The 17,455-nt window shown below is 38.8% G+C and overlaps 1 protein-coding gene across 4 annotated transcripts in view; it reads left to right on the top strand.

The window, feature by feature from the left end:
- znf407 (zinc finger protein 407) overlaps positions 1-17,455 on the top strand; it is a 379,875-nt gene that overhangs the window by 60,210 nt on the left and 302,210 nt on the right. For all 4 annotated transcript variants that reach the window (XM_052023962.1, XM_052023966.1, XM_052023963.1 and 1 more), the window contains one exon: positions 4,378-4,492. In XM_052023962.1, coding sequence (XP_051879922.1) covers positions 4,378-4,492 — 115 coding nt within the window. The remainder of the gene's footprint in view (positions 1-4,377; positions 4,493-17,455) is intronic.

The following is a 17,455-nucleotide window of genomic DNA, read 5'->3' on the forward strand; positions in this document are numbered from 1 at the left end:
AATTACAGTTCCCTGACATAATTTTGTACCAAGCTTTATTATCAGCCTTTCGTCATACTTTTAATTCCAACCGTACAGATTGCCAGCAGCTTAGTGAGTCTGTGAGAAGTGAGGTGGTGGAAAATTATAACTCCACATCCAGATGTCAACTGAATTAAAATGTTCAGATCTCGCTTTCTCTCAGATCATCTTACACTTTCCTTGTTTTTTTTCAGTTCTGGCATATGTAGCCAATGTAATATTTTTCTCGGGTATGTGTCAAAACCCAGTTTTGAAACCTTTGCATAATGATTAGTTGATGATTTTGTAATGATCTATAATTTGCAGTGGACAATTGGGAAGGATCTGTAAATGAAGCTTTTGAATTGAAAGGAACAAGGTTGCACCCTGGGGTGATGGTGGTGCTGGGGACGATGACTAGTTTAATTGTATTCCACAGAATAAGTGGAATTAAAGAATAGTCCTTATTTGTTTAATAATCAATTAGTAAACACTAAACAGCTCAATGAAGTGTATGAACTGACTTGGTGCAATGACAGTTGTAATAACCTACCTTTCATCAAAATGTTTAGCACCATTTTGTTTTCTCAAACACAAGATAATTGGACATCTAAAAATCACTTAAAATTACTAAAACAATTGTGAGCATTTCTATCTGGGTAATTAGTATTGTCATTAGTAAAATGTAATTGTATGCTGTTTATTCCTATCTATAATAGGTTTTGTAAACACTTATATACTGTAGAACTGGTGTGCAATCAATGTAGGGGTGTACACATGTGCTGAGATGTCTAGTTCTTAAAGATAAATCAGCCATTTCTGATAGGAGGCTAGCATTATTTGTAGTGTTTGGTAGGAAACAGACACCTTTTCATAATGCTGTGAAAACTAACAATTTAGCATATTTGTCACAATGTAAAGGAATCTTGAGGATTTTGTGATGAGCATTGTTTGGAATCATTTTCATCCCACAGGAGCCAAATTGAAACTCTTTGGAATTAATCTGGTAGTCAGAAAACCCCAAATTTTGACATTTCAACCTAATTTCCAGTGATCTACACCATAGTTTAGTTGGGTTAGTACATGGTATTGATAAAGTTAATTATTAATTTCTCAAACACAGGCAGTGAGAGAAAAGCTCAGCTGAATTTTTAAATGTACGCAGGCAAAGCTCATAATAACACATTTGACACTTAGGTGGCACAGGGAAGGAGCTGAGGCCTGGGGTAGATCAGCCATGATCATATAGAAAGATGGGCGAGGTTAGAGGGGCCAGGTGGCCTACTCCTGCTCCTGTTTTTTTGTGCAAAAGGTAAAAGAAAGAAAGTTGGCCAATGAGAGAGGTTTTAAGGAGCATCTTAAAGAAGGGAAGAGTGACTCAGAGGCAGAGGGGATTGAGGAGGGAATGTCATATTTTGGGGCCCAACAGCTGAAGATAGGGCTGCCAATGTTGGAATGACAGGAATCAGATGCATTCAGAATTGGAGGAGTGCAGAAATCTGAGAACTATAGGGCTGGAGGAAGTTGATGGCACTAGGGATTTGAAAACAAGGAAGATAATTTTGAAGTTGAATTATTCCTATGTGAGAGATCATTGTAGGTCTTGGATTATGAAGAGGAGGAAAAACCAAATTCAAGGAAAAAAAATTTTTATATGCCTTTTTAGAAGTGCATTTCTACAGGAATTTTAGTGATAAGATTTTAATTGCCTGACTTCAAGTCTTGGTGCAGGAGGCCGGAAATAACAGAGACGGGCACCCTGTTTGTTAATGATGAACTATGTATCCACAACATCACCTAAGACTGCTGATATCCACTTTTGTAATGTTGGTTCCTGCTTTTGTTGCAGAAACCCTCATCTGTGCCTTTGTTACCTTCAAACTTGATTGTTCCAAAGAACTACTTGTCAGCCTCTATTGTTTTAACTTCCATCTACTTGAGGTCATCCAAAATTTAGCTTGCCTATGTGCTGACTTGCACTACGTTGCGCCCGACCATCAGTGTTGGCTGATGTATACTGGCTCCCAGTTAAGCAATGCCTCAGTTTTAAAGTTCTGCAAGTTTCTGTCCAAATCTCTCTGATGATCCCATGCCTAATATCTCTACTTTGCTCCCCTATAACTCTCCAAAATAATTAAACTCTTCAAATCCAGATTTCTCAATCTTCCTTGATTTTCATCACTTGACCATTGATTGGGCAGTCTTGTCTTTGGTTGATATTTCCTTAAGCTCTAGAATTCCCTTGCCACTGCTCTTTCCAACTTTAAGGTGCTACTCAAAACCTTTGGTCATGTACCCTAATGTGTGTGTCTTAATGCTAAATTTTGTTTGATAATGGTGCTGGGATATCTTGCTACATTAAAGTTGTTTTAAAAATGGACGTTAATATTGTTATCCATGCATTCCATGTCAAGTAAACCACCTTTTTGGTTCATTTCTCACTAGTTTGTGCATGAGTTTGCCTTGACATGTAAGATGACAGAATTCAGTACACACAACAGGGGGTCTTGTTATTGTATAACTGAATACCAGGTGATAAAACCACTTCTAGGACTGTTACCAGTGATTGCTGATTCTGAACTGGAGAGAATTGTGCATCTAATCCTGAAATTAGTCATGTACTGAGATTTTATCTGAGGATCAAAATTAGTATATTTTTTAAAGTATCTTTGACTGTATGTAAATATGATTATATTTCTGAATTTATTTATGATCTGCATCTTGCTCATTAGCATGTCTGGGATTAGTGTAGCATTAGTAAAAATGAGTGCTTGATGGATAGTATGGACTTGGAGGGTTGAAAGGCCTTTTCCCCTGTTGTATGACAATATCCTGATATTATAGTAGGTCTAATTTTCTGCTTAACCACAAAAATGTTCTTTGTAAATGGGTTTATAACTTTATTACAAACATCAAAATCATAGTCTTTTCTCACATTGACCTCACCACTTATTTTTATCGATGACTAAGGTGAAGAGTTAAGCCTGTGATGTACCTAATTATCTAGAAACCTACAAACTAGTTTCAATGACTAGGAATGAGAATTTAGGTTTTTACTAATTTTGTGGTAATTTGCAGTTTTGCAAATGTATAATGTTGTTTTGGCGATTAGTGTAGAAAACTGTTTTTGGCTGTATAATAGACTGTTTGCAATAATCATATCTACTTTAGTGCAGTTTGTTCTCCCCCTACTGTTGTAGCCCATGAGTCCTGACCTACATTGAGACATTAAAGTGCAAAATTTATCTCAACACCAATATTGTTTAATGTAAATGTGTGATCTACACTGAATCTTTTGCCAAAACTAGTTCGTGTTTCTTCTACATTGTGAAGCTGAAGCTCCATATAGGGCTGATAATGTCCCAATTATTTTTGTATTGGCAATGTTCTAGGAGCTCAAGTTACTTCATCTCCAAAGTCTAAAATTAGTCAATAAGTTTTTGAAATTATTTCAGGTTTCTTTCTTGGTATTAAGGTGCTTTAGAAATGGAATATAGCAATGGGCTCTCATGGGTTGCAGAAGAAAACACATCATAACATGGAAGAAGAATGAGATCTCCCCTACTGTTATGTACTTATTTAAAAATGGCCCCTATGTTGGACAGTTTAAAATAGTATATTGGACTCTTTCCAAACATTCATTCATGGAATGTGAATGTTGCTGTCAAGGCCAAAATTTATTCAGGCTAACTTGTCAGATGTAGGGTAAAGGTTCATTTGCTTTTCGTTGTCCCAGTAAGTTTGCACAAAATAAGTAAACCTGAATGAAAATGTGCCATCATATGTATGTTTTGTTAGATTCAGGGAAGAAGGAACTCAATGCTTTTATTTGTTAAGTTTACATCCTTCTAATTAGGACCATCTCCATTTCTTCAGTCTATATTGACTACACTATTGTGGATTCTCTTACTGAAGTCAGGATCCATAATGGTCAAGTAATTACTTTTTGACTTGAGATTTTATATTTTTTCAATTTTAGCACAAAAGCAAAATCTTCAACGTGTGTCCCTTATGATTTCCTTTGTGAATTTAGATTCTTGGATCACATCCCTCTTTTTATCCTTTAGCCCAATCTAGTGAGCAGCCTTGCCCTTTAGTTTGATCAGTTCTTAACTACTGAACAGCTGGATTATTTTTATTTTCCCATACCAATTTTCTTTTCAATATCCAGTGTTACTTTGTGCACTTTACTGTTATGGACTGTTGGTCCCTGGGAAGTCTATTAAGACAACAGACATGAGAATCATGTCCAGTTGATCCACGCTGAATTAAGAGTCTCCGGTATTAAGGGGATGTGTACTAATTAACAATGATTTTATAATTTACATTGTTATTATTTTACCTAACATTGCATTTTATTTTCTCCTTAAATTTTAGGATCAAAACCTTTCAGATGTACACTCTGCAATTTTGCGACAGCACAGTTAGGAGATGCTCGTAATCATGTTAAACGGCATCTAGGAGTTCGTGAATACAAGTGCCACATTTGTGGGTAAGTACTTCAGCAATGCTTGTGTGTTCAACAGTAGGGCTGTGGTTGGATGGTATTTTCCAGAGGATGAAACAAAAATCGAGAATACTGAAAGCATTTCAAAAAGGTTGTCTGCATCTGAGTTACAATTTTTATTTGTTATAACAAATGCTGTCTGCCTTGTACTCTTTTATTACATTTAAGTTTGTATGGAAAAACAAAACAGCTGGAGATCTTAATTTTTACATTGAACATGGCCATTTTCAACATATTAGTTTCTTTTCAGTCTGTGATGTTTGAATTGGCTACTTGATGAAGCCAAACTGCAATCCTTATTTTGTTCAAGTAAAACAGTAGTTGGATTCGAGATTTAATGATGGTAGGTGGTGACAAATTGGGCAAGTTTCTAAACTGTAGGAACAGGGTCCATCTAAGAAAGGCTATTTGACAAGAGTTGCAGTGAAAGTCATTGAATACTGATTACTTAAAAGGATTTTATTATAGTTAGCTTTGTGTAAATGGGTAAATGAGTATTATATAAATAGAGCTCATTAAGTAAATTAATACACATTTGATGAAGTTTTCATTTTAGTAAGAGATGAATAATTAGGCTTGAATCCTTTCACGTCCTGTGGATCTAGCTACTTTCAGCTAACCAAACAATGACTGAATTGGAGGGATGGAAATAGTATATTAAGATTCCCAAGATAAATTCAGCTAAAAGAATGCTATAAAATTAGTTGATTTATTTATAAACCATGTTTTGAGTCTGTTTATTGCCTGCTGTAAATGGAATAATGAATGGTGAGCAGGTTCAACAAGCACATTTTTGTGTTAATGTCACATCTGTAAGCCATTCAGATGATTACAGGTTTAGGGTTCCTCTTATGAAAAGCAAACTTAATAAAAGCACGTACATGCAGTTTGATTGTCTGGCTTCATACTAATGGCTACCATCCAGGGCCTTTAGACATTAGTGACAATTAGTAATCAATACAGAATCGATATTTTCATCCCACTGGCTGTCTGGTCTCTTGCTGAACTGTTGGGGCACACACATGTGCAGAGATCTTCATAATAAATGTGAAGACTGAGCTGCCCTTGTTTTTATGCTGCACTTTGAACACAAAACGAACTAAAAAGCTGAAGCTTAGGAAATGTCTTGAAGAATACTTACAGTGATGCTTAGTAAAAAGTATCTGAAACTTTAGGGTATACTGTGTAGTAGACTGAATCACCATACTCATTGCACTTGCTGGAGATAAGTAGATTATATATAAAGAGTACTAGTTAAAATCCAGTTTTAGTTCTGAACTTTGTACACTATTTTCTTTTTGAAGTATACTGTGCAATATTTTTTCAACTTCCCAGACTTTAGCCCACCTTTTTTTTTAACAACATTCCAAAATTAAACTCTCATGATTTGGCATAAAAGGTCAGCGGTTTCGTTATGTAGTCATAAAGGAAAGAATGTTTGTGTTTAATCATTGGTTATCTGGTTAATTAGGAAAGCATTATTGAAAAATAATTGGGTGGGAAAGGTTCATATTTGCGTCATGCACCAATCCAGAAATTAGAGTCGTGGATGATGATAGAATTTGGGTTTCAGTGACCGTTGTTAATGTGACCAGTGCCATTAATAATGCCTTGATTAAGTAGCAAAGTGATTGGATGGCTTAAGACTTTACATAATTGTTCAGTGATGTAACAGCCAAACCATTTGTACTTGGTGACAGATATGCTACTAATATCATATTTTAATAATCAAACTTGTGTACTGGAGACATGGTATTTGTTTTAAAAAAAACAAGAGATTTAAGTTTTTCGAAATATATCTTAATTAATTAACAGTCGTTGCATTTCAGATCACTTCCTCCCCATTAAATTGTTCAGTGTGTTTAGCACTGGATCATCTTCAACTGATTGCATTAAAAGTGAGCAATGACCCCTGTCCTCAATTTACAACAGAAAATGGGTCTGCTAAACATTTCACTTATCCTTTTTTGCCTCAGAGATAAATGAAAAATATGCAGGAAACAAATACAAGTACAGTGAGAAAGAAAGGCTTTCAATGCTATCGCAACTTTCACAATTCCAAGGCTTCACAAAATGTTTTGCAGTCGGTAAATCATAGAATGGTTACTGCACAGAAGGAGGTCATTTTGCCCACCATGTCTGCGCTGGCTCTTTACCAGAGCAATTCACAAATTCCAACCCCTGGCCCCTTCTCTCTAGCCTTTCAAATTTTTCCTCACCATATGTTGATCTAATTCACTCTTGAAGGCCACAGTGAAACCTATCTCCACCACAACTGCAGGCTGTGAATTCTAGATTTCATTGCAGTAGTTATTATATGCTGACATTGTTGCAATGGAAGAAACAACTTGCACGCAGTAGGATCCACAGATAGCAATATGATAAATGACCAGATAATCAATTTTAGTGATGTTGATGGATGGATAAAAACTGCCCCGGACCTTTGTGATATCTAATGTGGAAACCATAACCAGTGTGAAGTTTTTTGGCAGCTCGTTATCTGGTTCAGTCTGTAGCAAAGCTTTGAACAGCTTGTGGAATAAAGCCTGTATTGGGTTTAGTAGATGTTGGCAAATACCAGCTACGAACTGGGGTAGTTGGAAGTATGTTAATTTTGATACCCTAGGTTAAAGGAAAAAAATGCCATTTATCAAAATGTTTTGATTGAGGAGCACCGGTTGGAATGTGACTTGGTACATTTGTAATAAATTGCCCTTTTCTCTTTTTTAAAAAAAGGCTGCTCTGTGCAAATAATTAACCTTGTACATTTCAGTTGCTGACAATAGTAGTTTCGTAGGAAATGGAAAGGATGGATCATTGAAAAAATAGCAGACTTACCAAGTTCTGGCTTTTCTAAGACTGTTTGTTGAGCTGGCTATTGTTACTCATAGCTCTTTCTATGTAAAAGTTCGTATCGATTTTTCCAGTCGACAAATTTTTCTATAAATCTGTGACGTCAAAGTTTCAAGTAATTATTTAACTTTGTTCTTGAAGTTGTTTTCTTTTAATTGCAGCAATTTTGTTTAACATGTACATAGACTACAGAATTAGAATAGGTAAGCTGAATTTCCTTTTGGGCTGGTAGCCTCAACTATTAGCAATGTTAAATATTGAGGGGTGGATGGGTGGGGGTGAAATGAACATTGGTAAATCTTGACAATGGTTGGTGATCTACAAGTTCTGACCTGTAAAGATTAACACTTGTGACATTAGGTCAAACTGATAGCAAACACTGATAACTTAGTCAGTCTCCAAGAGAGACAAAAAGAGCAGGAGATATTACAATGCTCAAAGAACTGACCCCTTCAGCATTTGTTGAGGCTTAGCATTAATTAAGTGAATATGTAAATTAAGTAATGGTATCATCTCGATGGTTAAAATGATGCAACATTTTACATTAATACCATGACAATGTCAATTCATTATCACCAATGACTAAATAATTTAGAGAATACTCGATGGACCCATTAGTTCCTCAACATAAGCAGCTCATGCTGCATTCCTTCATTACCATATTTTTTTAGGATTATATTTTAAAGGGTGAAGTGATCTTTCAGCAACATTAGCTCTGCACTCAAAAGCAGCAATCCAGTACAAACACTTTGTTACAATGGCTATGTTCCTTTAGGAGATTGCTCTCAAAATAAATGGTGTTGAAGCAGAATTTGTAAATTTGTGGTATATTCAATGAATATGAATGTTTTTATTTTAATTCGTATGGTATGGTACATTTGCTATGACTGTACTTTTTTAAATACAGGTAATATACCTGAGATGAAGCAGGCAAGTTAATGTATATTTTTCTCTCTTACTTATGACTGTTACACTGTGGTTAAAATACAGCTGTAAACAGTTACAACTCCAGTAAAATTGTTGTTAGTTGCATTACCTTGTTTTGAGGATGTGAGGGGATCTCTTTGAAGATGATTATAATGTCACTTTCTGACCTTTGCAGCTTGAATAATTGTAAATCATTGCTTCATAATGTGTCAAAGAATGTCTGAACTAGGCAATTAAATGCTAGAATATAATAGACCAAATTATTGCCTGTCATGTTTTCAACAACACAGTTAGTATTTGAGTTACACTTAATCATTACATGCATTAACAACTTCATTGGAATCTGGCACCAGGCTGGGCATGAAATGCGTCGCATTATTTAAATCTTCAATGGTTTAAGTCACTTACTTCTCCTGAACTGTTCCAGCACAGAGGTTTTCATGAAGTGGGCAGTCCCAAAGGGCATAATTCATTTCCATCAAAGTTTTTGTACCAGATTACCATGCATTGTTTTCCAGCAAGACAGTGTAGAGCTGAAATAACTGGGAGCTCAAAAAATATCTTGTGTACAGAACAACTTGGAAGGCCGAGACATGATACTGTTGTGAGTTCTGACGTGCAGCGATATTGTAGTTCACCCGGTTTGTGATAATAACGCTTCAGATTGGATGCCTTGATATTTGCCGGCATATAACTTGCTGTACTGGTTCTCCCTGGCCATGAATGCTCTTTCCAATGTAGAAAAATAGAGGCTAAGATGGCCTTTAGCTGAACGAGCCTGCTCTGCTATTCAGTAAAGTTGTAGACAAGCTTCAAGTTAATTCCATCTGCCTGCTGTGATTCTTTAACCCTCAATACTAACAAAAATCCATCAATTGCAGTTACTAAATTTTAAAATGAATCCTGGGTTCAGCTGCTATTAGATTGTTATTTTGTAAGGGACAAAACCAGAAATTTCCTATTGGTAATTGGTAAATATATTTTGCTTTTCTATTTTCCCTTTTGTTAAGGTTGAGGTTAATTGTGTAGCTGTTCCCAGTTTACTGAAAGTTGCATACTCAAACAAGCCAGTAATCCAGACATCAATTACTATCCATTGGAAAATCAGAAAAGAGCATTACAAAGTTGATTGCAAAATTATTTGATTAAGGGGGTAGGGAACATGAAGGTATGAAAAGATTTATTAAAATAGAAAATATTGTCTCGCTGCAGGGACAAAACCATGCAGATTTTGGGAATCTGAGAGGGGGTTAGATACACCCAGAATGTCAAGCAGCATCTATGGAGAGGAAAAGAATATAGGAAGCAGGAGTCGGCCAAGCAGCCCCTTAAACTTACTCCAACATTTAATATGATTGTGGCTGATCCAGTCTTGGCTACAGCAATCCTTTCACACACTCTCCCCATACCCCTGGACTCGTTTGTAGTTTAAATGACTGTCAATCTCTACCTTAGATATCACAGAGAGGTTACAGCACAGAAGGAGGCCACTCAGCCCATCGTGTCTGGGCCAATTTTCTCCCAGAACAACTCAGTGTAGTCAGTGACTCCATGGCATTCTGGGGTAGAGAATTCCAATGATTTGGAATGCTGGAGAAAAGTAATTCCTTCTGATTTCTACCTCAAATGGGTGGACCGTTATTCTGAAACTCTGTCCCCTTGTGCTTGGTAGCCCTACTGGGGAAAACGTCCTCTCGGCATCAATCCCTTAAGAATCTTGCATATTTCAATATGATCATCTCTCATTTTTCAAAGCTCCATTGAGTACAGGACCAGCCTACTTATAGATTCAGAGAGTTGTAGAGTTGTACAGCACAGAATCTGACCCTTTAGCCCACTGTGTCCATGCCGACCTTTCTACCCATCTACACTAACCCCATTTGCCTGCATTTGGTCCATATCCTTCTATGCGTTGCCTATTCAAAGGCTTGTCTAAATGTAGTAATTATATCTGCTTCCACCACCTCCTCTGGCAGTGAGTTCCAGATATCAACCACTCTGTGTGTTTAAACAAAAAAAAAAAATCCCCTTTAATCCCTTTTAAAATTCCTTCCTCTCACCTTAAACCGATGCCCTCTTGTTTTTGATACTGCTATCATGGGGAAATAGATTCTTACTACCTACCCCGTCTTTGCGTCTTATAATTTTATATGTTTCTATCAGGTCACTCCTCAGCCTCCTTCACTCCGAGGAAAACAAACCCATCCTATCCAATCTGTCTCCATATCTGAAGTCCTCCATTCCAAGCAATGTCCTAGTGAACTTCTTCTGCACTCTTTCCAGCGCAGCTACATCCTTCCTATAGTGTGGTGTCTAGAACTGCACACAGTACTCCAAGTGGAGACATGTGTTTTGTAAAGTTGCAACATGACATCCCAACTCTTATTTTCTGTGCCCAGGCTATGAAGGCAAGCATGCCATATTGTCTATTTCACCACCACCCTATCAGTCTGCATTGCCACTTTCCAAAAAAAACAGTGGAACTTTGTACCATGGTGCTTAACCTTTCTTCATGCATGAAACCCTTCATCCGAAGAATCAACCTAGTGAATCGTCTCTGCACTACCTTAAGTGCAAGTATTTCATTAATTGAATATGGAAAGCATAATTGTATGCAATACTTCAGATATGGTCTCATTGGTGTCCTTTGAAGATGTATTAAAACTTTCCTACATTTACCCTTCATATCCCTTGCAATGAAGGGTTTTTAATTATTTGTCGTACTTGTCAGTCTGATAGCTGTTTTTGAAATATAGCCATTATCATGATGCATGAGGTGCAGCAACCAATTTACACACAGCAAACTCTCACAAATAGCAGTGTAAGTAAGATGTGGCTGTGATCCCCTCTGTATATCTCAGCAGTGCTAAGTGAAACCTGTTGAGATGTTCTTTTTTGTTTTCTGATTGGTGCTTTAAAGTCAGAGCTGCAGAGAGTTGTAGACACAGCTTGCTACATCATGAAAATCAGCCTCCCCTCCATGGACTCTGTCCACACTCCTCGCTGCCTTGGTAAAGCAGCCAACATAATCCTTCCATCCCGGACATTCTCTCTTCTCCCCACTCCCATCAGGCAGAAGATACAAAAGCCTGAAAGCACGTACCACCAGGCTCAAGGACAACTTCTATATTGCTGTTGTAAGTCTATTGAACGGACCTCTTGTATGATAAGATGGACACTTGACCTCACAATCCACCTCATCATGGCCTTTACACTTTATTGTCTGCCTGCACTGTGCTCTCTCTGTAACTAACACTATGTTCTGCATTCTGTTATTGCCTTTCCCTTGTGATACCTTGATGTACTGATGTGGTGAAATAATCTGTATGGATGGCATGCAAAACAAAGTTTTTCACTGTACCTCGGTACATTGACAATAATAAACTAATTATTAATCAATCATGGAATCATGCAATATTACTGGATCATTGTTTTATTGTTGAGATTGTCGTATGGCTAGAAGATGGAGGAATTCTTGAGAGTTGAGAAACTCACTGCACTTGGAAGTTTCCTTTTCATAAATTGAACTTTGAATACATGCTGGATCTTCCAGCAGAGCATTGAATTTGTGGGGAGAAGATAGTCTTTGGTCGTAAGTGCTGTGTGCGTGCAAGAGTGTAGGCCTTATGACTGTACACTGCTCTCAACATTCAGTTCCATTGGAGACAACTCAACAGAACGTGTCTTAATGAGTGCAACCAGTAATTAGTATTCCCATGTGTATTTAACACTGGTGACCAAAGTTGATTTTCTCTCCCTATAGACCTAGTCTTTGAGACATAACCAGTATCTGATTAATGTAGAGCATTACATTTTTCCAGGTTAATTAGTAATCTCTATGGGGAATTACAGAGGCAAGCTCAGCTGCTCTGACAACTGCTTATACCTGGAAGGACAACTGAATGAGTGGAAAGCATGGGACATACACAGAAGGGAGTTTTGAAAGAATGGTCAAGGGAGGCATTAGGAGGAGAGTTGACAGGTCTCTTAAGGTGGTCTCAAAGTGTATCCCATGGAGTTTGGAAAAAAAAGAGGGAAGTTGGAGTGAGAGATGCAGGCCAGGACTCAGAATATTTGTGATAAAATATAGCTGAGAATAGATTTGAGGGGCAGATCAAGGATTTTAATGTTGATCCATAGAGACATAGTGAAGCTTGGCAAGTTGGTGAGACCTTTCTTATGTTAGACAAATGGAAATGATGAAATTGAGGAAGGAAATGGGATGTCCACAGTGAAGGGCACTGGTAAAGTATATCATTGGTGAAGAGTGTGTGGTTGAGAATTTTGGAAACGGAGCTAACAGGGTTCTGGAAGAGATAGAAACAGATTTTGGTGATGGATCGAATACTTCATGTGAGCTACTAATTGGAGTTCCACAGAACAGTGAGGCTGCGCACTACTGAGTTTGCCTGAGAAGCTGAGTAAAGGAGTCAGGGCTCAAGCCACAAAAGTGTTGGTGAGAGCAGATCATATTAACTAGGATCATATTAACTATTGAAGGCCAAACTTATTGGGACACTTAGATACTCATTTAACTGAATTATGTAGAATTTTTGGAACATAAACTGACCACGTCCTATCTATTCCATTGTTTATGCATATCCTTTTATTCCTTTCTGCTAATAATCTTACCTTGCCTCTCCTTAAATGTATTTTCATTCCTCACCTCAACCACTCCATGTGGTAGCAGTGCCACATGCTCACCTGGAGAGGTTTTGCTTGAATTCCCTATTGGATTTATTGGTGACTGTCTAGTTTTTGTCCCTCCCATGTGGAAAGATCAATTCTATGGCTACTTTTAAAATGTTTGATTACTGCTTAGTCCTCTGTTTAAGAACCTAATAAATAGGTGCAGGGGTCAGCCATTTGGTTACTCTAGCCAGCTCTGCTACTCAATAAAATCTTACCTAATCTGATCTTGGTCTCAGCTCCACCATGCTGCCTGCTCCCTAGGAATCATTGGCTCCCCCAGAGATCAAAAATTGGTCTATCTTGGCCTTAAACATATTCAGTGTTTGAGCCTCCGGAGCTCTCAAGAGTGTTCTTCCCCAGAAGGTTATGATCATCTTGGAATGAATGTAGCTTTGGAACCCAGGGTATTTGCAGACAAACCTTCACCTCTCATTCTGTACACAAATAACACAAATTTTAATTGCTGTTACATTTGCTGTTTAATTGCTGTCCTGCATTATGTAAAGTGGAAAATACTGAAGTATATCATTTTTAAAATTATTAATATATTGGGATGAACAGTTCTTTTCCCCAAATTCTCAAATGGTTTTGTTTTAAAGTGCTGTCTCTCACTTTAGATTCACGCAGTGTACATCAGTTACTGGCCCAGGGGTGAAAGCTGACGTGGTGAATAGGCCAATGTTGTTTTTGAGCTGCCTGTTGGGAGCTGTAAATGTGGCTTAGCATCTTCCCACTCAGATTTCACATTCCACTCTGTGGGCAGTTTCCTTTCTGTGCCAGTGGCACTGCTTAGATCGGTGCGAGTTGCTCATGATGATTCCTGAACAGGTGTGAATAGAGGACATAATTACTGCCAGAGCACAATAATGGAAAATTAAAAATACGCAGATTTCTTTTCATAACCTCCTTTGCCTTTCACCCCATTGAGTGCCGTCACTGACTGTACACCTGTTGCAGCTGATGTGGCAAGCAAGCTGTTACTGGGCGTTTGCTCCTTGCACACGAAACTACATTGATTTTACGGCACAGAAACTGACCATTCGGCACAAGTGGCCTATGCTGGTGTTCATGCTTCATGTAAACAATCACTCTGTCAACAATTTCTTGCATTCTTTGCTCTATTTTGTTTACCTAACTCCACCTTAAGAGTGCCTCTGTCCTTCCATGTTCCAATTACTTCCTGGGTAACAACAAACAATCTGCTGGAGGAACTCAGCTCCAGATCCCAGCAGATGTAGTCTCTTGTGTCTCCACTTTCTGGGTAAAACTTTATTCAATTTAATTTCTACTTACAGACCCAAGTTTTACAATGTTAGCATTGCATTGATTCCTGACAGATTTTTATTCTGCACTTATGGATTGTGCTTGAACATCTGATCTGATTCAGAGACAAGGGTGCTCTCAGTTGACATTGAATTATCAATCTGTAGGAGGAACTCGCAGGTTGAGCAGCATCTGTGGGAGGAAAGGTATTATCAATGTTTCAGGTTGAAACCATGGGTCCAGTCCTGATGGGGGGTTTTGACCCGAAATGCCGATAATTCCTCTCCTCTCATAGATGCTGCTCGACCTGCTGAGTTCCTCCAGCAGATTGTTTGTTATTCCAGAATCTGCAGTCCCTTATGTCTCCTGACACTGAATTATGTTGGTTTAGTGACATTGCATCAATTTTCCATTCCCAAACATTTCACCAGTGAAGAGTTTGAGAGACTATTATAGAGGGCCCAGCCCCTCGGTATTCAGAGGTGGGTGGGCCCGAAATTCTGTGTTTTCCCCACAGAGTCTTTACAGTGGCTGTCCAAGCTTCAGCATGTACTCTTGCATCTTTGAATGTGCCAATCCACAGCATTTGGTTGTGGAAAGCTCCTTACACTGGAAGATGAGCTAGTTTCAGACAGACAAGTGTGCCGTTCACTCAGCTGGTCTTCCAGCAGCAGTTGATGTTTGTCTCAGTGTGCATCCCCGGGAACGGCCACAGGCAGAGTCCTGTGTTATGCATTTGCTTGCAATAATCTTCAACAAAGACAACTGCATCCCTTTCCAGACCTGCCTGGTAAACACACAATCCACTAGGAGGTTGATGACAGTCTTATCTGCATCGTGGTCACCCGAAGGCAGCATTAGGTGGAACTGACGCTACAGATGTGTCCATTTCACTGACAGCTTGGTGCTTGCTTGAAAGTTCTGGCAATGAAGACTTCTGCCAAGTGACTTTAACAGATTGCTCGGGAACCATCCCATGGGATTCTTTACCTCTTTTTCCCTGCAGGGCCCCACAGTCATTTTGATTGACTTCTGGTCAGATTTTTCTACAAGGGCAGGTGATCATGGGCACTATCTAACTGGATGGAACATTCTGTGGAATCACAAAAACATTGGGGACAGTTAGAACCTCAGCACTTGGTGTTGTGTACCCAGGATCTACGCACAGCTTGATGGAGCCATACACAAAGGTGGTCCCCAAGTTATGACGGCTATGCTATGTACATTTGTTTTCCATTTCTCTGGATGTAGTCCATTTTGGTTTTCCGTGATGAAATGGAAGATAGCTTGGATGACTGCCACAGTGTCAGAATGGGGTACAGACCACATCAGTGCCTAGTATATCAACATGGGAGCACTTCTCACCTGATGACCTGATACTTTCCTTGATCGAGAGGGAAGGCCTCTCAAATTCCCAATTCTACCTTGGATATGTGCTCCATCCAGCTCGTTAGGGCCCTTGCTCCTCTGAACCATATGTCCAGTGGCTTTGGGTAATCTTCAGGTGATGATGCCTCATGGATTCTGATGTCCTGCTAGGTAGAAGCACTGCGCTGTACACTTCCAGCAGGACTGGGCCTATATAGTCACAATTACATCTTTGCTGATAAACCATTGCATCCGAAAGTTTTATTCGTCTCATAGAAATAGATAAATCTAGTCAGCTTGTCTAGATTAGATGATTGGCCCACATTCTTCCACCTGCTGTCATCTAAAACCTCGGAGATAGTGGAGGGGAAGTTCTGGGAGATTGTGATCTTTAAATTGTAAAAACTGGTATAGAAGGATTTGTAGATCTATAATATGCCCTTATAAAGGAGGAACTTACTGAGTTGTCCTTTTCTATAACGCCACTGATAACAGAGGTCCATCTGTGAACCTTTTTGGAAGAAACACAGGCAGTTCTCATCTTGCTCCATAGAGCAAATGTGAAGGTAATCTTGGAGGACTCTGAGGCAAAGATTGCTTGCTCTTTATCTCTGACCACAACAAGAGCAGTCACTGCATGCTGTGTGAAGTCGGTGCATTTCCGTCTGATTCTCTTGCTCTCTGATCACCCTTGAGGATGATTAACCTCCTGATGTTTGCCTTGATTGCTTTCCACTAGTGCATCAAAGATACATTTCATGGTTCTCCAACCTGTGTAGTCCCTTTTAAGCCCCTCATTGTCCATTGGAATCGACAGTTTCACCTTCAGCTTCCATATTCCACTGCCAACCTCGTGGGCTTCTTTTAACTATCAGGAGGCAGTGGTCCGAGAAGAACCCCGGCATGACATTGGTGGATATGATTGCAAGTGCTTGGGTACAAAGAGGGATTCTATCCAGGACTGGACTGAGCCATCTGGTCTTGACTAGGTGTCTCGTGGCAGTTCTTAGCTGCGGGGATTGTGAAGGTGTTGCATGGCTGCTTCAGTCAGGACTCTGGAAGTGGTATCCAGTTTGATGTAAGCACTGCTGAATGCAATTGAAATTGCCACTCAGAATAACTGGGAAGGACATTGCTAAGAGTGATGGGAACTGCTGAGAGATGGCCAGACGTTTGTTCTTCAGAACCAATGTATACAGAATGATGAACTGGAGTGAAGTATTTTTGTACATTTATATCCACTGTGAGGAGATGGCTGCTAAGTGCCTCTTTGACTAATCCTAACAATGCAGATACTCTTTATTCTAAAGCATTAACTTTTAAAAGAAATTGTTTGAATTTGCTCCTTTCCCAGTTGTGGTGGGTGTTGGCTCATTATTCACCAAGAGACACCCGAGGGATCATTCCTGTTCGTGTGTATTTCAACTATAATTGTTCACCTTCCTGTCCATGAAGATATCTAAACCTAAATAAGTTTTTAATTAAAAACAAGTGTGTCAATTGGTGTATTAGTTGTAACAGCCAATGAATTGCAAGAGGGACATACTTATGACTGGGTTCACAGCAAATAGTCATAAGCACTTTGTCAATTTATTCAGAAAACAGTCTACTTAAAGGACAAAGGAAATAGAATTTATGACAGAAACTGCAGCAACTCCTTCCAATAACAGCAGAGTAATTTTGCCAAAAAAATGCATTGTGGAGGATATTTGTATTGAAACCAGTTAGTATGAGATTAATTAAGTCAATTGCAGCACTGCCCTGATCAGGTTTGATTAGAAGGGTAACTCCCTTAGCATTACACCGGTAGGAATAATGTTGTCACAGTGTCCAGCCTTAAAAGCA

This window comes from Pristis pectinata, chromosome 9 (genome assembly GCF_009764475.1).
Source record: "Pristis pectinata isolate sPriPec2 chromosome 9, sPriPec2.1.pri, whole genome shotgun sequence".
In the NCBI taxonomy this organism is placed as follows: Eukaryota; Metazoa; Chordata; class Chondrichthyes; order Rhinopristiformes; family Pristidae; genus Pristis; species Pristis pectinata.